General features: G+C 44.4%; 1 protein-coding gene across 19 annotated transcripts; it reads left to right on the top strand.

Moving 5' to 3' along the window:
* Positions 1-356: 356 nt before the first annotated feature.
* PCBP2 (poly(rC) binding protein 2) lies at positions 357-24,642 on the top strand. Of its 19 annotated transcripts, none has more exons than XM_082212634.1 (15): positions 358-508; positions 2,846-2,983; positions 3,445-3,468; positions 3,564-3,596; positions 4,136-4,252; positions 6,205-6,336; positions 7,690-7,818; positions 8,679-8,753; positions 10,554-10,640; positions 11,462-11,503; positions 12,653-12,725; positions 13,140-13,178; positions 14,227-14,282; positions 16,371-16,540; positions 19,579-21,667. In XM_082212634.1, exons 2-15 carry the CDS (start codon positions 2,915-2,917, stop codon positions 19,907-19,909), a joined length of 1,377 nt encoding a protein of 458 aa, XP_082068760.1. In that variant the 5' UTR covers positions 358-508; positions 2,846-2,914; the 3' UTR covers positions 19,910-21,667. The 19 variants fall into 19 exon arrangements, with proteins under 19 accessions (XP_082068778.1, XP_082068775.1, XP_082068774.1 ...); XM_082212645.1 differs by having other exon boundaries at positions 359-508; positions 14,230-14,282; XM_082212642.1 differs by lacking the exon at positions 19,579-21,667 and adding an exon at positions 24,256-24,642 and having other exon boundaries at positions 367-508; positions 14,230-14,282.
* The last annotated feature ends 1,512 nt before the right edge of the window (positions 24,643-26,154 follow it).

Here is a 26,154-nt window from a genome sequence, read left to right as displayed (position 1 = left end):
GGCCTGCAGGGGGTACCTCGCCGCTCTTTCGCTGGGCGACGCTCTAGCCAGCGCCCCCGGCTCGTTTCCAACGGCCCCCTCTCTATGGTCGGCATTGCAACGTCCGCTAGGGAAAAGACGCGCTGGCCGGAGCGCCTCTGTCGTTCCAGCGCGGAAGAGGTCTGCACGGGGGAGGAGAGGGGAGGGCTCTTATCGTTTCCGGGTCAAGGCGGGGTTGAAATCGCCCCGCTCTCCAGCTCCCCCTCCCAGACCCGCCGAGGCCGCCGCCGCAAGAGCAGCTGCCGCAGCCCCTTCCCGCTGCCCTTGCCCTCCTCCCGCCGCCGCCATCCCGCCCGCCCGCCCCGGCTCTCTCCTCCTCCCCTCCCCCCGTCCCGCTCCCTCCGCCCGCCCCGGAGACCCGCGCACCACCCGCCCTCCCTCCTCCCGCTCCCCCCCGTCCCGTCCCCTTCCCCGCCCCAGCGAGGGAGCGAACGAACGCGTGAGCGGCCGGGCCTAGCCACCCCGCCAGGTAAGGGCTTCCCACTGCCCCTCGGAAAGTACTCGTCTTTCCCCCCCCTCCTCCCCCGTTCCGAATCCCCGGCCTCGAGTAGCTGCGCTCTTCCGCCAACCCTGCGCCTCGAGCCGGGCCGGGTCGCTACGCGAGCCCGAGGATGCGCTTGCGGCCTACTGCGGCCGGGTCCCACCCGAGTGCGTGTGAAGCGCCTGGAGTCGGTGGGTGGGGGGAGGGGTGGCGCTGTTGCTGCCATTTGCGTCTCGGGGAGGAGCGGGCCCCGCGTGGAACGCGGCTGGGGGGGGCCCCGCAGTGGACTGGATGGCTGCGTGCGTGTGTATGTATGTAGTTGGGGGGGCGCTCTTGCTGCGTCACATCGAGCGGGATGTGGGCCCAGGCCTCTTGCGCGCGAGGGAGAGTGATGGCGGGGGGAGGAGGAGGAGAGAGAGGGGCGGGGATTTCTCTTTGAGCGGGGGGGGGGAGGAGGAGGTGGTTGACGCTAAGGCAGCCGGCTGTGAGTAAGAGAATGGAGGGAGGCCTGGCTCGCGGGCCCAGGCGCAAGGCCGGCGGCGGCAGCAGCAGCGGGCGGGCGGATCTCGTGGCTGGAGCGGGCGGGGAGCGGGAGGGGTGGGGAAGAGAAAACAGGACAGTTGCGTCGTGTTATTTCAAAACGCGTCCCGCCAGCTATACAGCGCCCCCCTTCTTATTTTTTTATCCCTTCGATTCTTTTTTTAGGCAGCTCTTCTCCACTGGCGGAAAGTCATTGTGAGAACTTTATAGCGCAGCTTTAATAATAGAAGTATAAAAATTAAAATATAGCCCTGTTTCTATTAAACTGCTCGGTGGAAGGAGATTTTTTTTTGTATAAAAAAGTAGTTTTAGTATGAGGATGTGAGATCTGTTTAATTTGCCCGTTCCCCTCACCCTCGACCCCTCCACGAGTTTGAAATAGGTCTGACTCTAAACTTAGGCGGTGCAAGGTGCAGATCTGCAAGCTTATAATTGCTCGTTAGAGTGGGCAGCTTTAGGGTGGGAGATGGTTTGAGACCTTGGGGAAGGTAAAAAACTGTAAATAGGAACTTCACTGGCTGGTGGTAACTTAAAAGAAAAAATGCAACTTTAGGCTTCCGGTGGTTGGAGGATTGGCCTGTGTGGCTTCTTTATAAAACTAAAATCCATTTAGGGTTGACAACCTTCCTTTCCATACATTTTAACTTGAAATCGATAACATGGTTCAAGGTGTTATTGTAGGTAGTAATCCCAGTAAATAAATTTCTTGAATATTGGAAGGTAAATGGATTAGTTGAGATAAATAAGAATTCAGTGTTTACATTGTTAAAAGGTACCAACTTGTGCAGTGTTGCAGAAACAGCAAACTATTGGTGACTTCTAAGAGTTAAGTCTTTTATTTGGATTTTTGCTTTTTGATCTTAGACTAGTGTTAAAAATTATTTTCTTAACCTGATTCATAATTCTTTTAGAATAAAAAAGTTTTCAGCTTGGAAGTTGCTTGCTGTTATTTTTTTCCTTCATATATATGAAAGAAAATGACTTTTATATATATGACTTTCACTTGCTTTGAAAATGACTTCATGTTCTCTAATAAGTCAATTATCCCTAAGCCTGCTTAAAAGTTGACTTCCTGTCACTGTTCAGTAGTATGGAAAAAACACTGCTCATGCTTAAAAACTGTTACTTTACATGGTTAAAGTTAAGTTTCATGGCATGGGTAATGGGGTTCTTGTTACTTATAGTTGACAAAAAGAACCATGAAGTTCAGCAGCAGGCATATATATTGTCAAATATAGACGGAATATTTAAAAAAATAAATAGTGCAGATGAAGCTGTGAAAGTGACTGGGAAGTGCTTCTGCTGAAGCTATTTGTAGTTTGCTGAGCAATGGAACTGGAAACTGAAAGTGACAATTGATCTCTCTCTCCTTCTAGCAAAGGAAGGAGGTCAAGTTGTTCAAGGGGATATGTCTATTCTGTGCCATGAGTGTTCAGGGGATCGTCTTTAACCAGTAGTCTCCAATGGGCATTAACACATTTGGCTACTAAGTACTACCTGACCAGTTTGTGAATAAACACATAGGAGGTGTAAACTTCTGCGCATCAACTGATTAGTGACAGTAAGCACATGCAAATCTGTGGCTTTGACAACTTGTCGGTGACAGTCAACTGGGCCTGTTCCTCAGATTAAATCTAATGCAAGATACATGTAATGCTGAGGCCTGTACAGTATGGAAAAAAGAACAAATACAGGATATCAAAGTGTTCAGATACTGCCAGAAAACAGTATTAATGAGTTAATTCTTGTGTGGCGACAGTACAAGGTAATCTTTTTATTTTATAGGTTGATTTTCCTTCCAGCGACCAAAGATTTGACCACTTTCAAGCCTGACTTAACTGTATACAGCTCAAGATGGACACTGGTGTTATCGAAGGAGGTTTAAATGTCACACTTACTATTCGCCTACTTATGCATGGGAAGGTACTTGCTTTTCCTCATCTTGGTTGCGTCAGACTGAAACTAGGTCACAGTAAATGCCTTGGAAAACCCAGTTGTCTGATCAAATTAAAACATCAGTTTGCTCTTGGCATACCATGTTCTTTGTAGTAGAGCGCTCAGTTAACCCCAGTGGAGAATATAATATTGTAATAAGTTGGTTGGGTGTGTCTTGGAAAAACAACCAAGCTGCCTCCTTAAAATATATTTAATTAGAGATTTACAATATTTTGTTCAATCAAATATAAAGCTGCCCTGAGCACCATCTAGTAGGGATGCTTCATTCAACTTTTAAATGTCCAAATTTGCACTGTTATGCAGATGAAAGCTTGTTTGTACGTAGAGGGTGGGTATAAGCAGAATATTGTCTATATACTGAAGGGTGGGCTTATATTGGACTGTCAGAATGATTGAGAACTACATATTTCTTATGTTTGCTGTTTCAGGAGGTTGGAAGCATCATTGGGAAGGTGAGTGGTCCAGTGTAATTATTATATTCTTTCTTTAATTCAGATTAGTGACACTAATAACCAGTTTCTCTTTTTTTCTGTGTGTTTGTGTGTAGAAAGGAGAATCTGTAAAGAAGATGCGTGAAGAGGTAGGTTCTTGGGGATAAGAGCAGTGAAAACAAATCAAGGGAAAGTTAAATATGGCAGCAAGGGGCTCCTCACCTGGTAGAAACAGTTTACTGAGGCGATAGCAGTCAGTTTGAAAGATACGACATTATTCATGCCCAGTATCAACTTGAACATAGCAATTTATGACTTTCCAAAAAATCCAACCAGTCTTGATGGGAAGGAGTGGTAGCTATTTGTATCTCAACTTCTGACAGCTGTGTTTGTCAGTTTGGCAGTATCTCTACTAGGTACTTCTGATCTGCCTAATGCACTAAAACCTGCAGCCTTATCCTTTGCATATTTTTTTGGAGTAAGTCACAGTAAATTCATTGAGCCTTAATTCCAAAATAAGTGTGCATAGAATGGCTGTCTTACTAGAAAGTCAAACGTTGGTGGTGGAAAGAGACAGAATTAGAAAGGGGAGTCTCCTTTGACCTGCCTTGCAGAGGGTGGGCTGGATGGCCCTTTGGGTCCCCTCCAACTCTGATTCTATAACTCCATTCCCCTCCCCCCTTTTTAGAGTGGTGCTCGCATTAACATCTCAGAAGGGAACTGCCCAGAACGGATTATCACTCTTGCTGGACCCACTAATGCAATTTTCAAAGCATTTGCTATGATCATTGACAAACTGGAAGAGGTATGTGACACCCCCCCTTTTTTTTGATGGGTTGAATGATGTGTGTTCCATCTGCTGATGTGTTGGAGGTGATGATGTGGACCCATCATTTCTGGCAGTATTGAATGTGGTTACCATCTTTACTGCAAACACAATGAGAAATACAAATGGGCTTTATTTACTCATACACCACATTTTGTGGGAACATGGAATTTCAATTCTACACAATAGACTCTAGGACTCCCTTGAGTAGAAAATTTTGAAGGGCAGGGATGAATCATTATATTTGGTAGTGTAGTAATGGAATGGCTGTCTGATTAAAACAATTTGATCGTTGCTCAAGAATATAGAGAACTTCATATCTTAAAGCATTTCTCCAAGTTCGGCAAACTAGTTCACTTTTTATGTTGCTCAGTTACAAGTTTACTGCCAAATTCGGAATGGTACAATGTTCCAAATGCAATTGGTTTTCAGTTGCCTTTCAAATTAGTAGCTTGGTGAAGTTGTCAATTTACTTAGGATCTTTGCAATGTTCATTCGCCCTGCTGTTTCATTAGAACACTATAGGAATAAACAAAGTTTGAAGCATAAGATTTATTTTCTGGCAAGCTAAAATAAGTCTAGCAAGATGGGAAGGTACTTCTCTAGTGATATCTCTTAAAGCAAAATGCCTGTTCACTTAACCACAGCTGTATGATTTGTGGTAAGCTATGCCTCTTTAAACTTTTGAAATTCAGTGCTTGAGCATTAGCAGAATGTCAGTAACCCGAGAACACTTTTTGCTTCCCTACCCTCCCCCACAAGGTTTGAGCTTCTGTCCTTGACTTGTGAAAGATGGTGTCTTATTGCTCCTGGCATGGAGATTTGCAGCTTGCTTAACAGAATAGCTGCTGCAGCTATTGAGTTTAGATGCTTAGGCTGTGCTGTTTGTAAGGCTTACATCATAGCCAATATATGAAAGATACCGAATATAAGCTCTGGCACTAACAGAGGGTTTTTGTTTCTTGAGTGCCAGGCCTTCATGAATGTTGTGCAGGCTTGGCTCTACTGAACCAGTTTAGAGTTGACATCTGGCTGCAGCGATTTTTTTCACTATCTTACAGTGTAGAATGATGGACAGCCTATGGGATGCAGAGATTATCTACTCTGGATTTTTGCTGGATAGAAGCTTACTTCTAGACACCCACTATATTCTTGGTTCATGCTACAAGAGAAATCTCAGGAAAAGTACATGGGGGAGTTAATTAGCTAGCCCAAGGGCACCATAAAGTATATCTCCTTATTAAGAATATAACTAAGCTTAAGAAAATTGTACATGTTCCAGTTCATGCTCCCAAGGTGGCTTATTAACAATTAATGAGCATGCTTTTTGCATTCTACTCATACTCCATCAAGGAGTTTATGGTGCAGGAAAATTGAGTCACCAGGATATTGTGGAAGAACAAGGTGAATTAAGCAGTTTAGCCATATTTTAAAATTTTTATCAATACAGCTTCTGGCTGTGACTATATGAGAACAGTTTCCTAAGCAAAAGCGGTTGTGAACCAGAGGTTGCCAGTGTTTTGGGGCCTGTGGGCACACTTGCAAACCGGATAAACTGTTGTGGGCACTGTATAACCATCACAACCAAGCACACATTGTGACCTATTCTATAGGCTGCAACAGAATACTTCTTTCAAGCCTAATTTCAATGAGGGGAGGGGACCTAGTGAGCAGCAGGGAAGGCTACTGTCGGCACATGTGCATTTGCAGGCAGTATATTGTGAACCCTTATGTAAACATAAGTGCTGCATAGATAACAAATTGATGGACTATAATGATGGAACAAATACTTGGACTCTTTGGTCCTCTATACAGTGTATGCATTGCCGGAACCTCACATTTTTTTTGTCTCTTGAGTATCATCATTTTGTTGAAATTTTAACCTCCATTTGAAATTTTGATAGTTGAAGTTTGTTAACTTGTGCTTTCAGGACATCAGCAGCTCAATGACCAACAGCACGGCTTCTAGCAGGCCCCCCGTCACTCTGAGACTTGTGGTACCTGCCAGCCAATGTGGCTCTCTCATTGGAAAAGGAGGCTGCAAGATCAAGGAGATAAGAGAGGTGTGTACTTAGACTTGCGAAGTTTGCGTGTGTTGCAAAATGCTACTCGTTCCCCCTTCACCACGACCCCGCCCTGTGCCAAATGTATTGAGGTTGAATGCCACACATAGACTCTGCGTCATCCTGCTTAATACAGCCGCTTATATTTAGTGCTCATGAAACTGAGACGAAGAGCGGCTGGAGCCAAGCGCAGTGGAGTCAGGTGCTTTTTGTAAGTTTGTATTCCCCTTTTGGTCTCCCGTCCTTTATCTCCAGGGTCAATTTATTGCCAGATAAGTGGCAGACTAAGGCCTTTAAAGAAGTTGAGTTGTATGCAAGGCTGGCATCTGGGATTTTTATTGACCACATTACCTAACTAATCAATCTCTTTCCATCCCCCTTTCCAAATTAAATCCATTGGTGCTATGAATGCGAAGACATTGGAGTGTTAATACCTCAGCTAATGTATCAGCATAGAATAACTATTAATATTCACCTTTGGGGGCCCATTTAGAGCCTTTCCTCCATGTATCTTGATTGTGCAATATTTCTCACAATTTGAGTCTTGGGAGAGGCCCCAGTTCTATTTGATTGAAAGCCCTCATTTTAAAAACAAATTGGTGCATGGGTTGAAACATTTCAGAACAATAAATATGTCTACATGGCATATTAAGTGGTACAGGCCAGGTTAAAACTTTACATAACTGCATCCTCAAAAATATGTTAGCTGCATTTTCATTATGTGCTTCAGTCCATCCATGAGTGTTTAGGGTGGATTATAATGCATTCTGATTTTTATTGCCCATTTCTGCCTCTTGCACCACTTTAAAATTGAGCTAGCCTAGAAATAGAGATTTCCTTTTAGCTATCCATTTGCAGTTGGTTTCAATTGTCTTGACTACGTACTCTGGGCAGAATGCCATGTTGGCAAGCACTCCTACTTAACGTCAGCTGCAGGCCTACAGATACCAATTGCCAGTTCAGCATTGCTGCTGTGGCAAAGTGTTAAACATAGGTGAACTATTGTCTCCTAATGTTTGGCCCTGGTCTCACAAACCTACACTAACCTTTCCATTTGATTAGGATTGTATCCATTATGGAGTTTGTTTTCTCTGCTCCCATCCTCCTCTGCTTAAGAGGAAAGAAGAAAGTTGTTTTTGGTTGGCTTTCCATCTTGAAGCCCTTCCATTAGTTCATTTCCTGCCTCAACCAAGGGTGCATGCCTCTCTCCTGGATAATTTCCAGGACTAGTTCTGAATCACTTTGGAGAAGAAGCTAAGTTATTGCTGTTTGATTGTGTAATAAATCAGCTGTCCTTCTGTGAGGCCACTAAACATGAGGCTGGAAACCTGACTTGGTATTTTTGATCTTAAGAGCACGGGGGCACAGGTCCAGGTGGCTGGAGACATGTTGCCCAACTCAACTGAGAGAGCGATCACCATTGCCGGGATTCCACAGTCCATCATTGAGTGCGTCAAACAGATCTGTGTGGTCATGCTGGAGGTGAGTAATGGTGGAGTGACCTGATTTATTTAAGATGTTAGATTAAAATGAGTAAATGCACACACAATGCACAAATAAATGAGAGAGGCTACAGAGGGATTGTTGCTAAAAGCTTTTGAGACAAGCAGAAGGGCAAAAGGAGCATTGTCACTGGATTGTGGCCAGCTGCTTTCTAGTTTTGGAACAGTTGCTACAGAATTCTTATACTGACAGCTGCTTCTCCCTAGTGGTGGTGTAGTTTTGGTTTTAAGTGATGCGAAGGTCACTGGATAGTTTCAAAGAAACCATTGGTTCTTAGTGGGTTCATGTCCACAGTATTTCCTGGAAGAGAACCACGAGAGCCAAGTCAGTATAAAAGCAGTTTAGGCTGCCTGAAAGCAACACCTGCAGTACAACTGAAGGTGCACTTGGAGGTATCAATCCTTGATCTAATGTGAGCAGCTCACAAAAACCTCAGATTGGTGATTACTCGATGTAACAAATAACTGCAGTCTGATTCAACCCAAGACCCTGCAAAGTGGTCTTGTGCATGCCCCTCCTTTTGTTGTAGTGGTTTGACCTTCTGCCCTCTTGCCCATGACACCTCGGCGAAGTCTGCCTTGCATGTCTAGAATCACAGATGTGAGAAAATTCTGAAGAAATCTAAATCAATGCTTTGTGTCTCGGATTTTGGTGACACTACTGCCTCCACAGCAGTGCCAATCAAATGAGGAATTGTAGAAGACTGAAGTGGGGAGCTTATTAGTTCAGACAGCTAATAAACTGACCCATATAGCTTTGTGACAGATGCTTAACCAGTGTCTTGTAACCAGAGTCTCTATAATTAACCATGTTTTTCCTCTTACTCTTTTATAATCTAGTCTCCCCCAAAGGGTGTCACCATCCCCTACCGACCCAAGCCATCCAGTTCTCCTGTCATCTTTGCAGGCGGTCAGGTAAGGACATTCCTCTTGTTGGGCATGGGTTGGGGGCAATAATATAGTAGCCTACCAAGCTTCAACACTGCCAGCACACATCAAACCACTCTGCATGCTTTATCACCTGTGCTGCCCATCTGGCCAGCATAGTGCTACCTCTGCTGCTTTGGTTTTGTTCTTTGGAGGCTGCTTTCAAATGTTCAACAGGCTCTGAGGTCCTTTGGGAATTGTAGTCAGCAGTGTGGGTTGGGGGAGTTAGCTGGAATTTGAAATTTGCTCCAGACGTAAGACCACAAGTAAGCCCACAATTTTTTCTGGCCTTCAATTTAAGACCGTGTTCAAATTAGTGGCTGATTGCAGTAGGCTTCGAATTATTCTGAACAGTTGTTCTAAAGCAGCAGGGGCTGAATAACGAGAAGGACAGGTGTTGGGAGAACTGGAACCCAGAGGATTGGGAATGTGAGGTGGAGATATGGCTGATAATCCTATGATACTGAATCCAAAATTCAGAACATTCTGGAATTACTTCCTTTTACTAGATGGTAATGACTTAAGGATGATTTAAATGTTGCTTGTTAACTACAATTTGGGGAGGACACATTAAAGAGATGCCAAATAATACTGGATCTGAATCGCTTCCCAATGCTATTATGTAATTGCTTCCAGTACACAGAAAGGTTGGATACAGATGTGTTAAATTTTTGGTAAAACAGTGCATTGTTGCGGCCATTGCAGGATGGGACTTCAGTCTCTCAGCTTGCTGGAATCCTGTTACCGTTACCATGGATTTCATTGAAACATGTGTGCTTGAGTGGGCTGTGCGAGTTCAGATAGATCCTACAAGGCATTTTAAAGTTGTAGCTGGACTTGCAGATACTTGCAACTGTTTTAGGCAGATAGATCTCACGTGAGGTTGAGGCATGAGGGTTTGAGAAGCTAAAGCCTCTCAGAACTTCATGCCCAGAAAAGACTTCTGCATAAGTATGTGGAGTGGAGTCGGAACACTCTGGGGACTTCGTCATTGGACTGCTTTTGAGCACAGTGCCTCAATGCCCACCTGTATTTTTTATTTTTTTTAATTTAAAGAAGGCTATACCAACAGTGCAGAAGCTTCAAAGTGAGTTTGGTGGGGGTGAACTAAGCAAATATTTGCAAGCCTGTCTAAGAGCCCTTTTGGCTAATGGGTGGGGTATGAATGCTGTAAAGGCTGGCTGTGAAAGTGAAAAATGGCAGAGCAGGGTGTTAATGGATAGTTTCAGTCAGTAATAGAAATTTAGAGGCAGCACCTGGACAGGTCTGGCTGTAGTTCACCCAGTGCTTATACATTCACATGCCACTTATATTGGGCTATCTGGCTGATACCTCTTGCTGGGGGAAAGGTGCTGTCGTGCTCTTGTTCTTGCCTCAATCCCTTCCCTTTTCTTTCCTGCCCCATTCATATTACCTACCCTCCCAGAGGCTCTTGACAGCTTGCTAGGCAGTTAATTGGCAGTGGAAAGGCACATGGGAGGTTACTGAAGATATAGTGGCAGAACCTCACTTGCATCCTGAGGTTGGTCTTGTGGCAGGTTAGTCCTGTTATGCCTTTAGAGAGCAAGACTCCTTTTGCCTGTGCAGGCCCCCCTGCCCCTGAAGGTGCCGACAGTTGGGAAATCTCGCATTGTCTGGTGCTACTGATGTGACATGAGTTGGAGTAAGCCAGCGTCTGTCTTTAGTACAGGTTAGCCCTTGATCAGAGTAAGTTTTATATGACTTTGGTGTTGGCGAAAGGTTTTGGATTGACAGCCCTGGAGACTGAAGTCCTCTATTTATCCACAGGACAGGTACAGCAGCGGCAGTGCAAGCTACCCCCACACCGCCCCATCAATGTGCCTCAACTCTGACCTGGAGGGACCACCTCAAGAGGTGAGAGGGGAGTTCAGTCTCCATGGCCCATTCAATCCTTGGCCTCTTTGAGACTGCCAACAAGGGTGGCAAGACTGGTGGTGGCGGCTTGTGCTGTGAACTCCTGTTCATTGGGAACTGGATTAAGGCCACCAAACACTACCTGGCAGGCCAGTAGTCAGCCCTGCAGGTGGTAACTGCTTCGTCAATTCCAACCTGGGCTGCACTCCCCCCCCCCCCGCCCCTGGCCTGCAGGTGAGAGACTTGTGCCCTCAAAGCCTCACTTAGTGTTAAGCAAGTCCCCATGCAGTGAGTGCCTTGCTGGGTCACTACAGTAGGGTAATCCCCAGAACCATCATGTTTGGCTGCTTCTCTCTCCCTATTCTTCCAGATGCATTTCTGCCATCCAGCACCTGACTATAGATTGTCCACTGCAGGTTCCTAGGCGTGTGGATTGATGGGGTGACTTAGTGGGGTGGGGATGAACACCCAGCTGGTTCCTCTTAGCTTTAAAAGCAGTTGGAGGCATAGGAGGTCTGGTTTGGAGTATGCCTAGGGCAGGAGGGCTTGTAGCACTGTCCAATCCTCCACTACACAACAAATCTTCACCAACAACCAGCTGCTAATACTATAATCCTTTTTGTGGTGGGGACCAGTTTCCCTTCTCACACTACGCACACTAGCAAATTCAAGCAGCCCCCTTAAGAGAACTGCCTGCCTTCAGGCTCCCCACCAACAATTCTCCCCCCTCAGCTCTCTGGCTTCCTGGCTAGTTGAAATCTGTCTGTCACTGGGTGGCTGTCCAATGGTTTTTAATAGGACTGTTTTCCTCCTTTTTGTAGGCCTATACCATTCAAGGACAGTATGCCATTCCACAGCCAGATGTAAGTTTTGTTTACACTTCTTGTCTTGAAATCACCCCACTTCTCCCTTCAAAATTTCTCCATGCTTTCTCAACAAGCAGCTTTAGAAGTCTGTTTTGATTTGAAGCCGAAATCTGACCAAAAACGATCCTCAAATTTTGTTCAGCACTTCTTTGTGTAGCCAATCTTAATCTGTCCTTTTTCTGCCGGCCTGTGACACACTTGCACAGCAAAGCTTGGTACACTTTTCCAAGTTTCAGTTCCCCTCTCCCCTCCCAATTTGATGTCAAGCCCCCCAAACAAACAAAACAAAACTCCATGGTATACTGTCATTGTGGTTCTTGGTACAGGGCATAGGGCATCTTGGTGTAGTGCACTTCACCGTGGTGGTGGAGGAGAGGCTGGCCTCAGACTTCTGCTTTGCTTTTGTCTCCAAACATGATACTCTGCATCATGTATAGTCACTGTGCAGGTGTGGCTAGCAGGTGGTGGGGCTTTTGCTTGGGGTGCCTTTCCTTGGCACGCTTTCTTCTAATAAAGCCATTAGCTATCTTTGCTTGACGTAAAAGGATGTTTTTCCTTCTTTACCCAAACCTTCTGGTATTTGAGCTAGATGCAGCACTTGCAGTTTCTCAGTGAAAGATACATAGGGATTTGATCTCTGCTCATAGCATGTTTAGAACAGGCAAGGGTGGGGCTGGGGTAAGTAGGTGTAGGGGAGAGAGCTAGAAAACTGCACTGTTTAATACTGGGGAGAGCATCTGACTCCATTCTGGTCACTCCTCATGATATACCTCTCCCCTCCAAATGCTTGACAGAGTCCTGCATGGTGTAGTCCCAAGCACCACTGCAAACCAGCCTCTGTGTTACTTTGCCTGTTCGTGCTTGTCTCCTAGTGTTCGTCACAATTCACTGCAGATGCCTTCTGTTGAGCCAGGGGACTCTTGAGATGGGTGTTGGCCTCATGCCCCATGGTGCTTTCCTTCTGTCTGCACCCATCTCTGCTCAGGGAAGCGCTTGCACCTTAACCCAGTTTTCCCTCTCCCAAACTCCTGCCCCAAGGGGCAGCACCTCATGCTCAGCTTGCAGTGTCTGTTTTCCTTTAAATTGTATGCTAAGCAAGTAAGCCTCCGAATTTCCTAACATCAGTCTTTCTCTCTTCCTTTCTAGCTGACCAAGCTGCACCAGTTGGCAATGCAACAGTCACACTTTCCAATGTCTCATGGCAACACTGGATTCAGTGGTATGAAAACTCCTTTCTTGTACAAGCTACCAGTCCAAGACTCTTTCTTCACTTGGCCTTTAGTGCAGATGCTTGGCTTAAGCGCCATTATTTTACATACATACATACATACATACGTACATACATACATACATATACATATATATATATATATATTTAAAAATCCACAGGTAACCATCTTGGGGTGAGGGTGGATTTCACTGCCCTGAAATGAGATCAGATTGCTATTAGGTAGAGTCTTCATGTTGCTTTCCTTCCCTCACCCTTTCAACAGCTTTGCCAGTTACCTCTTGCCTTCCAGCTGCTGCAATCCTGACACTAGTGCCAAATTGTGTAATAGTTTGTCTTGTGGCTGAAAGCCTAATAGGGCTTCAGCTAGGACCATCACACTTACTGTCCCTTGTATCTTGACAGGCGTTGAATCCAGCTCTCCAGATGTGAAAGGCTATTGGGGTAATGACTGAAAAAAACAAAACAAACCTGTAGTTAACTCTATTGTGTGTTAATACTGGTGGGAGATTCTTTCCCAGGCAGCAAATTCTGCTAACCCATATAGTACAAAGGAACTGCAAAGTAGTGTTAGGTGCAAAGGCCAGGCTTATTAAACCTTCCTTCTCTTGCGAAGAAATCTAGCTGGAAACTGTTGGCGAGCAGGGCATAATAGAATGAATGAAGTGTCTTATTTCTCATTTGGTAACCAGTTTGTTTGCTTGTGAAGGTGGTAGGTCAACCACAAGTGTTTCTATAAACAGCTACACTGGACCAATAAAACTAAAGGTTGGACCATGCTTTTTGTGGCATTACTCTTTCTCCATTTTGGTCAATGCAAATGTGTTGTTCCACTTCTTGCGATGTTTTTGAAGCAAGAAGAACATTGACATACAACTATAAGGCACAAATGGGAAGATGAGAATGCATGTTTGTTTGGGGGTCTGTCTTTGCTACAGCTTTGTAGCACTCTGTAAAAAGGTCATCCCGGCTCATTTGTTCCTTCTTTATTTGAACAGAGTCGCTACTTCACCCCCACCCTGGCCAAATAAAAACCATTCTGTTGGTGCTTGCCTTATAGCCAGAGGGTGGAGTTTACCATTGGGCTGTGGCGTATATCTCAGCAGAGCAATCATTGCAACTTTTAAGACAGAATGATCTCCCCTCTCCCCATGCATTGCTCTGGGGGTTATTCCCACCCCTCCAGCCAATTTCAGGGGTATATGCAGATGAGGGGGGAGAAGGCCCATTGCTCAAGGGGAACCCCTCGTGCATGGCTTGTGCTGACGGGGCTCGTTAGGTGAAACCTGCCAATTGATTTTAACCCTGGTGCTTAGGAAGAGGGGCTTGGATTTAACATCTTGCATCTCGCTCCTCTCCTGTTTGAGAAACTCTTCAGGTTAGCAGTTTTTCCTGCCGCAAATGCTAGCCTGACTGGTCTGGCCTCTGTTCAGTGCCCGCCCCCCTCGCCGTGCCTTGCGTTAAACTGCTCTCGATCTCTTTTGTGTCTCAGCAGGTTTGGATGCATCAGCTCAAACTACTTCTCACGAACTCACCATTCCAAATGATGTAAGTATTTTTCAGAGATGCAGAATTCTAGGAAATGGTGGCTTGCAGATGGGACGGAGCTGCAACTTTCAGATGGGCCTGCTTCCAAGAGTCATGCGGCAGGGAGTTACAGCACTGCTCCTGTCCTACGCTCTGGACAGCTGCCCAACATGTGGAGGGACATAGCAGAGTCCACAGCACTGCTACAGATGGCAAAGAAAAAGCAATTGGACTGTAGTACTTTTTGTACTTTCTCATTGCAGTCCTTCATAACCACAGGTTAATCAAAACAGGTGGAGGGAGTCAGGATGTGCAGCCCTTCACAGGGCGCCATGTGGATTTTTGTGTGGGGAAATCTTGAGCATACAAATACATAGAAAATTGGGTGCAACCAAATCTGATGCAGCTGGCAGCAGTGCATGGGCCTCTCTGTGCTCTTGGGAGAGGATTGCAGATGAGAACAATTGAGACAATACAATGGCCTGTTAGATTTTTGCAGGCAGTTTCATGGGGTGACTTCAGGCCACCACAGAACTATCAACTGCTGAAGCTGGCCGGTCTGTTTGGCTAACCCAGAAGTAGCCCAAGAAAAGGCTCGAGTGCCTATTTGGACCTTAGTGTATTTGTGCTCTGCTTGCACAGATGTACTTTATGGGTGGTTATACCACCAAGCTTTGTTTACAAACAAGGTTTTAGGTTCTGTTCTCTGTGGGTAATGTTACGGCAGCCTGTAGAGCAGAAGATAGTCTGGTAGTCTAGCGACTGCTGGGAGTGTTGTGAAGCATGTAAGATTTCGCTTTCTCTAAAAAGAGACTTCCATTTTAGCAAAAGTGTATGTTATATATTTGTTAAATTTGTAAGCCACCCTATACCCGTAGATTTCAGGGTGGTTCACAACATAAAATTACTATATAAGAAACACAAAATACATAATAAAAAATAAGAACAAAGCAAATCAATAATCCTTCCTCCCACAAGGGAAGGAGGAGTGTTGTCACCTGGTGCCCTAATGTGTTTGATGTGTCTAATGGAAGGCACCAGGCAAACCTCTCTGGGGAAGCATTCCCCAAACGGAGCCAGTGCAGAAAAGGCCTGTTTTGTTGCCACCCTCTGGATCTCTCTTGGAGGAGACACATGAAGAAGGGCCTCAAGAGGAGGATGTCTGGGTCTGAGTAGGTTCATATGGAAGGAGATATGTACTTGGAATTTAGACTTTAAAGAGATCCAGAGTATAGATTTGACTTCTAAAATTTAGTTATTTGTGGATGACTGGGGATTCTAGTAAAGAAAAAAGAATGCTATAAGGAACAGTCTTAATAGGTAACGTGAACTTCAGAAAAGGGACTTTGTTCCTATAACAAACTAAAGTTGGAGAAGTCAAGACAAACTTGACAGGCAACTGAATTTTTATTAGAGTTTTAAGTTCGATCCCCCTCCACATTTTTAGATACTGTGGAGATAAAATGTTTCCTAAGCATAAAGGGAACTTGACCAGACTGATGATTCTTTTCTTGGTCTGCAGTCATGATTTTGGATGGTCTCTCAGATTTCATCTAAAATGAGTGTTTTCGCCTTTTCCAGAGCAAGCGGACTGACAAATTCAGATTGGCCACAAATAATAGTATCCAGAGTGTCTTAGTAGTGCAAAGCTTGTTTTCAGTATGCTCACATGTTTTCAGTACAGCTGCATCAAGGATAGAGAAAGAACAATTACAGTAGAAGCCTTTCAATCTGCCTTTCATTCAGAATCTAATGTGTGGAAATCTTGAGATTCACAGAGAACAAGCATGTGAGCATAGTGTCTCCAATATGAGATAATATATAAAGAGTTGTCTGAATAGTTCATCAGTACAAATGACTCTTGCATAGATAGGCACACAGATACTATATTTGTTGGGAAATAACCCAAGTATCATTCTTGAGTTAACAAATGTTTACCTGATAGTGAAAACACAGAAGTAGGCATATGCTAATCAGATAATGAGTTGGAATTTAACTAGCTTCCCAGAGGTTAGGCCTGCACTTGACCTAAAAAGAGAATAGCAGGACAAAATGATTGTTTTGGAATCCTAAGCTCCGTTTTGACCATTAACATCTTTTGTTTCTCAGCTGATTGGATGCATCATTGGGCGTCAAGGCGCCAAGATCAATGAGATTCGCCAGATGTCTGGGGCGCAGATCAAAATTGCCAATCCAGTGGAAGGATCTACTGACAGGCAGGTTACCATAACTGGATCTGCAGCCAGCATTAGCCTGGCTCAATATCTAATTAATGTCAGGTAAGTCTATTCAAATGGCATGCTGCTTGATAATGCATGTATGAGTTGGCAGAACTGGGGAACGTGAAAGCTGACTAAAATCAGGGCAACATTTTGAAAAAGGCTGTTTCTATGAGCTGAAATAGAACAAAACCACCTTTCTTCTTCCCACTTCCCTGGTGCAAAAGCAGCCCGTGCACCAGACCTCTCCATTGACCTTCTAGTAGGTGGTATGGAGGAAGGAGAATAGAAATAAATGGGATATGCAACACTCATATTCCTTGGCAGTGCTTAGGCTTTTTACTAGAATATTTCTGGTTTGTGACAGCCAACCAATATTGCTTCTTGAAAGTCCTATGTCTACATCGAGGTAGACTAAACTGGAGTCTTGCTGCTAAGATGCTTAACTATTCCTTAAAAAAACCAGAAACCCCTGGTGCCTTTTTTGAGATCTGGAAGCTATGCAGCCCAGTTTACTGTAGTTAATAGAGGAAAGGGAAGAATTGGGACTGCCCCAGGGGTGGAGCTTTCTGCACTGCAAAGGCTGCAGCAGCTCCCTTTCTCCCTGAGTACTCTTGCTAGCAGCAAAACCCTCAGCTGTGGGCTGCAGCAGTTCTCTGCAGCAAACAGTGGCTGCTCCTTGGGCCCCGTCCTTAAAAAGCCTACTTGGCAAGAGGCCCTCTGCAGCTTTTGAGCAGATCAGATGATCTCATAAGGCAAAAGTGAAAGCATCAGCTTAATGGAGAGCATTGACTTCAATAATTAAAAACCCAGGCATGAGCAGCTGGCATTTCATGTCCTAGATTTCTTCCCTCTCTTTCCAACGTAGCTAAAGTGTTCATTGCAGAATGACAGGTTAATGATTAGAATCTATGGGTTAGCTTCTGGCTCCAATGTAAGTGCCTTCCTTCTGTAATGTAGCAAAGTTAGGCTAGCCTGTGAGCTTTCAGCTCTCTAAACTGCCCACTAATGAGTTAATGCATTGCTGCAGGGGGCTGGATTAGATGACCCCTTGGGCACCTTCTAACTCTTCAATTCAGTGATTGGCTAATAGCAAAACACAACATCTGTACAAGTAGGTGCTCTCCCAAATACGCATTTGCTATGATTTTTAAAGCAACACTGCTGCATTTTCATTGATCCTTTGCCCAGAGGAAGTTGAGAGCACCTCGATTTTCAAAGAAGTGGCCATTTGGGATGCTCAGGAAATAGTTGATTTCAGGTTAGTTCCCCAGCTGTACCAGTCAGAACCTAGGAAGTTTCTGCCACCAAAGTTGAAGTTCTGTGCAGCATTCATTGACTTGCTTCTTACAAATAGCCAGTTTCTGCAGTTGAGAATTCCTTCTTGGAGGTGCACAGACACAGTATTTTTGCATTGTGGTGGCAAGCAGCAACCACTTAGTTATACATTAGCTGATATATTACGGCCTGCAAGAAAGAAGGCTGCTATGTAAGCGGCTAGATGACACTTGGAAAAAATTGTAAGAGAGATTGCTAATAGGTACTCCTCCATTCTGAACTCCTTAAGGGCTTAGGGTATTTTTCTAGTGTCTAAAAAGCCTAAATTCTGTATATAAAACAGGTAAAAAGAGTTTGCTTGCAAAGTTACAGTATAAAATATTGAGGGGAAGGGAACTGCTATATAAACAGCCATCCTTAGAGTTTCACATTCTGTCATTCTTACCAACTGTCCTTCAAATCCTGTCTTACTTGATGTGAACTGCTAAATGTATTTTGCAAGAATCCCAGGTTGTCAAGGCTGGTTTAAGCTAGGAGGACCAGTAATTTCAAACACCAGATTCTGGAGCATATAGGTCTCAAGATGGGGATAGAGTGTGGGTCATTTTGATGATACTGATGATACTGCTGCTTGTGTTCAGCTCTTACTGGGCTGCAGGTTACTGGTGTAACATTGGTTAAAATTCATTCAGTTCAGAAACTCATTTAAGAACAGTGGTCATAACTGTTTCCAACTATCTCAGTGTTCCGGGTATTCCAATAATTCTTTTGCCAATTTTCAATGGAGCTCCTCAAGTGCTCTGTTGAAGCTTAATCCCATGAACAAATGAAATTGTGGAAGATTGCTCCTGCAACATGAGATGAAATTGCTATTCAAATAAAATACATGGCTCTTTTCTTTAGAAGCAGCCTACATTTCCACTTGCTGTAGTTCAGTATGCAGGAAAACCTAACTGAGAACCACAATGTTGTATCTGAAAAAAAGAGATGTGCCTACCATCTGCAAGCTCTTCCTTATTCTAACACAAATAAAGCCTTCCCTTGGGTGTTTGGCTTGTTTTATTCATTTTTTGAACCATTTTTTGAAACAAAAATTATCCTCTGGCTGGATGAGGAATAGCCTCCCCTGCTGTTTATTGACTGTAAGGATGTAGAAAACTGGATTGTGTTAAAACCTCTGACAGTTGCACAAAGGGTTTGTTCATTAAGACTTCCCTGATAATTACGGCAACCTTGGAGTGGAACACAATGCAATGTTAGAATTGGTTTGCTACCTAAATGCATGTTTTGAATACTGGCAGGAACTACAGCCTGCCTGCATTAAATCTGAAGGGACAGCTGCCTGGGGGAGGGAGGGAGGGAGAGTGGTGTGTTGCAAGATATTGTCAGGAACAGATAGGATTTCAGCTGCCTTGACTACATTAGGTTTAGTGGCAGTTCTCTGCAGCTTCAACAAAATGTGTGTTGTAGTATTCAGTATTGAAGCAACCAAGTTTCTGCTTCTGGAATTGAGGAAATCAAAACCTGGAGCTATTATTCATAATGGGATTGGGATTGGAACTGTTGTGTAGGCTGGGATTTTTGTTTTGTTTTGAGGGTGGTGGGGGGGAGAGTTATTAGTGCATCATGGTACACCTAAGAGAATGTTGAGATTCCCTTGCAGTCAGCATTCTCTCCCATCCCACCTTTCTTCTGGCTATGCTGTTTCCAAAGCTTCCCAGATTAGTTTCATGCTATTTAAGCTGTTTGTGTCCTGTGCTTTTTGTGTGGTGTTCCCATCCACCCACCCGTATTTTTGTTCCTTTTTTCCTCTGTTACAGTTTAGAAAGCGCTAAACCCTCCTCCCAGGCAGCCTCCGTCACGATCCCCGACCACCTCAGCATCAACCTCTCTCAACCCTCCACCCCTTCTTCTTCTTCCTCCTCCACCACCACCCCCTCGCTTGCGACAGCGGGGGTCTCCGACGCACCCTCCAGCCTCCCCAACCCTCTTCCGACCGCCCCCTGTGTCTCCAGTCTGCTTGGCATGAAACCCGTCCCTCTCCTGGCTCTAAATGTTGTGTCTGCTGCTAAGGGTGCCTCCACCACCTCAGCTGTGCCATGTGTTACTAACAAACTGAAAACGGAAAAACAGAGATTCTCTCCTTACTGAGTGTCTGCTTGTGGCCTTAGAGGAACAGCAGATTGTTTTTCAGCAATGGGGATCCCATAGAGGAGACTTGGAAGAGCTTTTTTTAAAACTTCAAAAAGAAAAGTGAGCTTTGTGATTCCTTTAGGATGGAGTTTCTTTTTGCTGGCAACCTCCACTAGGTCAAAGACAATTGAGCAAGTGTATTAATCAGTTTGAGTCCAGTAGTGATCTTGATTATGTAGCTTGTAGCTGTTGCTTTAGTAGTTTTGTTTGCATTGTTACATGGAATAAGGTGGGTGGGGAGGGAGCTGGGTGGGCAGGGAATGCTAGGGTCCGTTAACAAGATAACTCACTTGCAATTCCTTGGTTTAAGCTGTGCAAAGAGGCTACTTTGGCCAAACTTGTCTCAATGTCTGTCCTTTGTAATAAAGCTGTCACGGTGAGAACATGCACAGATGTGCCTGAATTGGGACCGAACTCTGACCACAAGCCGGTTGAATCTGACATTGCACCCCCAGGCTAAACTTTTTTTGGGGAAAATTATCTACACTACTGCACTGCACTAACACCATTATTAAGTATATAAACTTTCCTATGGAGGCTCTGATACCTAATACGCAATTGTGAGGGTGTGAGCTGTAATGGTGCTGGGGGCGGGTACAGACCCTGAATACTATTCCTGCTCTTGTACAAACTGCCACTTGCCAGTGTACACAACTCACCTGCTCAGTAGAAAAAGTAATATTCTTTGTGTGCACACCCTTCCCATGTAAAAAAACTGCAGCAGACCTTTAAAAAGCTTGGGAGATTCTGATGCCCATCTTTCTCCACACCCAAGACTTTTATTAGTCACTTAAGAGAGTGAGAGAACCTGGAGCGCGACATACACGCTGTAATGAACAGCTGTGACCATGCTGCAGGTGTTGCTTTCCTTTATGGCATCTTCTAAAATAGCACTTGAAACCTGTTCAGCTTTCTGATACTTAGTCCTTAGAGGTGTATATTTCAGACACCTAGAGATGTGGTTTTAGAAGCACCTGTCTCCTGATGGCAATACAGCCCATCTGAATGGATGTTCCCTTCGTGGTGCATGCATTCTGCATTGAGAGGTGATAATCTGTAGAGGCTGGGCAGTTGGCTTCACTTGTTCTGGTCTCTCAACTTGGGCTTTTGAGGCCAGCAGCTGCCTGTTTCCTCCACTAAAGGCTATTTAAAAGCCGTGTGGGAAAACCGGGCAGACAAAACAGATAATGCAGCAGAATGACATGCTGTTGTGTTGAGCATAGTACGTGCTCATTCTTTCTGTCTGCACCTAAATTCACTTGATCTTTAGCCTGGGGTTGTCACATGAACACTACAGACACTTCCTTTTTTTGAGCTCTCTTAGACTTTCCAAAAACATAATAATTCAGGCAACATTGAATAAGAAACGGTGACAGCTGGAACTGCTAAGAATCTTGTGTTATCCTTTGTATTAAAAGAAAGTTACTAGAACAAGTTTGAAATGATGACTGATGGCTTGATTCTGGGGCTGCACTAGTTAACTCTTTGCATCCAGGGAGCTGGGAGGGCCTGGCCTTATCCTATCATAGGGGACGGGGAGGCCATCAACTGGCTGACTTAATGCAGTTCTGTCAAACCCTTTTTCCTTGAGTAGCAGAAGTCTTTTTTAGTACTTTGTTTCTGCAGTTTGACTTTCACAATTGTAACTTTTTTTAAGAAAACTGTTCTGCTCTGTAGTGTAACCACATAAAGTAAAAATTGTCCACTCTTAACCAAGTTTTTGGGCTGGCCGTCTTGTTTTATAGTGTTCTGTAGAGGCTGACTTAATGGGCTTTAATTTGTTCTCGACTAGCAAGTCTGGTTATGTGTTGTCCAAAAGCTATTTGTTCATGCAGCACTGCCACTAGCCAATGGTGTTGACGATATGGAGCTCCAAGCGGGGGGAAATTGAGATCAGAGCTTCGTTCATGTTCCCTTTTTCTATCCAGCTGGCATCCATGTGGGCCTGTAATGACCTTTAATTTCTATTAGCTCTATGTTGAGGTAGGCAAAAGGTGTTCCACTGTCAAATTTTATCATAGCAGAGGTACACTAAGCATACATTACTGAACTGGTTTCCCAAGAATCCTATGAATGGTGTGTCCACTCTTGACATCTTTTAGAATCTTGCCCTTGCCTCCCGTAAATTTTCACTCCCATGTGCAAGTGGTTGCAGGGGGATAATGCAGAGCAGATCTGCTTCCAAGGTTTGGGGCCCTTTCAGAGAAATGCAAATAAGTTGATCTCCAGCAGAGACTCATTCAGTGAGGCTCTGAAACAAGCTGTTCTCTGTGTCAACCTGATTACTTTTGTAGCCTCATCCATGGGTTCATGACTTGTCCATTTCTTGCAGCAGAAATCTCTTGTTATAACTTGATTTGCTAGTATCTTGCTTCAAGACATGTCAAGTAAACACTATTTGCAGACACAACGTTGGGCTTTATCTGTTCGCTTCCTAGTGCTCCCAGTAAAATTGTTATTCTAAAAGAACCTTGCGTAAATTTCTCCCGGATTGGCAGAATTTATGCCCTTACTCCAAGATACCCCTTCACATTGAGGACCAACAGCAAAGGTTTGGTTACCTTATCTAGTTGAGAGATGTTGACCGTAGGCCATCACAGCACACAGCGCACATGCTTCTCTGCCCTGAAATGGACAGAATTGGCATTGAGGAAAGGTTGTTTTCTTCCAACTCCACTTAACAAACCCCCTTCCCCCTGTTCTTTACAGGCAAGGGGTCAGAGAATCTGTATAACTCTGGTCATGCTGCTAAAAGCCAGACAGTACAAATGCTGGTTCATGGGGGAATAGAGCACCACACCTTTTCTCTTAATTTGAGGAAATCGTCTTTGCTCATGCATATCTGCAGTTTTTGCAAAACTACACTTTGAAGATATGTGTGGGGTGGTGAGATGGGGCATCCTGCAGACTCCCTTCCCAGTTCTAGAAGAACAAGCCAAACTGCAGCACAACAAACTGCACAAACTTTTCCCATCATAAGCTATTCTTATTGCACCCTTGAATGGTTCTACCCTGCCCATTGGACTGTCAGTTTCAGCTTTTTGGGGCTTCACATTCTAAAAGAAGCAGAAGAATATTTAAATGATCCGGCCACATGGGCAGGGTCTGATCATGGGGGTCTTTCACACCGATAGTGGCACAATCCTTTGGGAAAGACCTGCACAATTTGGCTGCACCAAATATTCTCCCAGCAGTGGAGGAACTGCTTGTGGATGCACACACCTTGCAGAGCTAGGAGAACCTATAGAAAGGGCAGCTAGTTTGCCTTGGAACATAGAAGGTAAGTTTCGTATAGATTGGCTCCACCTCTTGGATAAGATCTCAAGTTCTTAGATTGGTTGAATTGTAGTTGGGCCTTGAATGTTGGTTTCTGTAGGCCCTTGTGGGGTCAGCTTGCAACAGTCGCAAATGTGGGAAAGGGTGCTGGTGGAAGTCCTCCTTTAAAGAATCTTGTGTATTCGTGATTTATGCAGTCCCCTCCCCCTGCCCATCCTCCCATCAGCAATGGACAAAAATGTGCCTTTATGTTAATGCTGGAGTAGCAAATTGATTGCTGAAGCAAATGTAGGTCTTCTTAAGCACTGCTTATTTAAAGCCTCATGAGCAGTGAACTCATCTGATCAGAGTGACGTGGCTTAGAATATGGTAAAACTTCATAGGCTGAATAAAATAACAGTCTGGCTTTGGGCTTTAATCATCAGGCAACTGTAAAAGTTGTCTGATTTATAAATTGAACCATTTCTGGCTTGCCTTTTTTATTATCTGACTGGTTAATTCTTGGCTGCTAACCATGGAACTAAATTGCCTAGCCATTGCATACGTTTTGGTGGCTTCCTTCAAGAACAAGACACTCAGACACACAAGGCAAACTGAGCCACAGCTTGCATGCTAGTAGCAACAGAGGCCACTATGTTGTGCCTACTGCTAACAAAGCTCAATGACGGAGGAGTTCTGGTGACTGCCTGGCCCAGCAGGAAAGCAACATTCAGGAGCCACTGAACCTTTAGGACCATCTGAAATTTACTGCAGCCGCACATACTTTGCGGATAATATATTCCTTCTGGGCATCTTAAATGACAAAGGGGCCTTCCGGCCCACTGCTGATCTACAGCTGCTTCTATATTGCCTGGCATGGTGTGGGCTGCGGGGCATTGGTCTGTGAGTGATGTGGGAACCAAAGAGTTTTGTTCTGGCTTTTGATTATATCATACGTTTGGGGTTTAAAATATTTGTAGTACGACTGGGTAGGATTTTGTCTTAACAGAATTTTTAAAAAAGGCCTTTAACCTTTGTTCTCGTTGTAGGCTTTCTTCGGAGACTGGTGGAATGGGAAGCAGCTAGGACAATGCAACCGCCTCACTCATTACCCGTTTCTGCTGTTCATCCCCATGATCCATCTGTGTAGTTTCTGAGCAGTCAGCGATTCCAGGTTTTAACTAGTTTGTAAATTTTCAGTTCTACATGCTTTACCCATCCACTCATGATTTTTTTTTTTAATTGCAGCATTTTAATTCCTTTTCTCTGTTCAGCTGTTAAAATGCTGATTCATATTTTAGTTTATAAGCTTCTCCCCCTTTCTTGGCTCATGAAGTTTTTCTGTTATGTCATGAGATGTAAGAGTGGAATTAATACATTTCAGTTTAGTTCTGTAATGTCAGAAATTTTTCAAAAAAATAAAAAGATGGACTGGAGCTTTTTTCCTTGTGAATAGAAAATATTGTGGTGCTCTTGAGTTTTTATAGCTGGCCTTTATTAACCGTCTGTGACTCCGTAAGGCTTCAGTAAGCTGCTTTGCTTGGAAATGCTTAAAAAAGGTCCTCCCTTGGTGACCTGTATGGGTTTGAGAAGTGACTGCTCCTAGCTTTCTAGTATTATCTAAAAACCCCTAGAGAAGTGGGTTAAAAGCCGCCTTCTCACACTGGAGAGGGAAGGGAGGAGTAAATAAAATATGCAAACCATGTTAGCCCACTCCTCTAATGCACGGGACACTAAACTTTTATGAAAACTTGTATAACTGCTGTATGTTGGTAGTTTCCTCACAAAATCTCCCTTCCAAGTGAGCTGTGTTTGTGGGGGCCTGAAACTCTTCAAGCCACCCAAATACCTAGGCTTTCATTTGGAAGCTTGGGGCAGGCTCTGAGCTACGCCTCTATTACTGAAGTCTGTTTTTATTTTCAATATGGGATGCAAATTGAGACGGTCAAATCTCATTATGGTAAAATAAAGAAATTCTAATTCCCCAGGACTCTATGCTGCAATGCTTTCCTGTAACTGGGTCAGGCCTTTCACAATTTCAGGAGATGAATGCTAACTATATACAATGCGGGTAGCCGACATTGCGTTTCCCAGAAGTTGGACCATGACTTCCCAAAGCCCCAGCCAGCACAGCCAGTGTTCACAGATGATGAGAGTTGTAATCCACAACATCTGGAGAGTACTAGCTGCCCTTCCTATAGAATATATGCAAGATGCCTGTTTGATATCCTTCCGGTATGTAAATGTGAAATGCACACATTAATATTTCTGCACATTGAACCAAGCCATCCACCTTATGAGGGCTTTGAGGTAATCTCAGTGCGTGAACAAAATGCCACTTTAAAGAAGTTGAGGGGCAGTATTGCTATATGAGTAGGAAAATGAGAGTACCCCTAAACATTTTTTTTTTAGAAAAAAACCACACTGACTGTAAGCCATTACAGTGGTACCTCTAGTTACGAACTTAATTCGTTCCAGAGGTCCGTTCTGAACCTGAAACTGTTCTCAACTAGAGGCGTGCTTTTGCTAATGGAGCCTCTTGCTGCCCCTGTTCCGACGGCACACGATTTCTGTTCTCATCCTGGGTCAAAGTTCTCAACTCGAGGTAACGTCCAGGTTAGTGGAGTTTGTAACTCGAGGTACCACCGTACAGTGGTACCTCGGTTTTTGAACAGCTTAGTTCACGAACAACTTGGAAATTGAACGCCGCAAAGCCCTAAGTAGGTGTTCCGGTTTGCGAGCTTTTTCGGAATCTGAACTGTTCTGTTTTGAGTGTTACACTTCCTTTTTCAGTGCCACACTTCTGTTTTGAATGGCCCCACTCCTGCTGGCACGGGAGTAGGAGCTGGATCGGGGCAGCTCAGCTGGGTAGGGGCGTGCTCCGTCACACTTTCCATTGAGGGGTTCACTGCTGGGGGCGCCTTTAAACTTCCCCCTTGAGGGGAGAA

Source organism: Podarcis vaucheri, assembly GCF_965113315.1.
Source record: "Podarcis vaucheri genome assembly, chromosome: 2".
NCBI classification, from domain to species: Eukaryota; Metazoa; Chordata; class Lepidosauria; order Squamata; family Lacertidae; genus Podarcis; species Podarcis vaucheri.
This window is presented reverse-complemented; position numbering and strand designations above follow the sequence as displayed.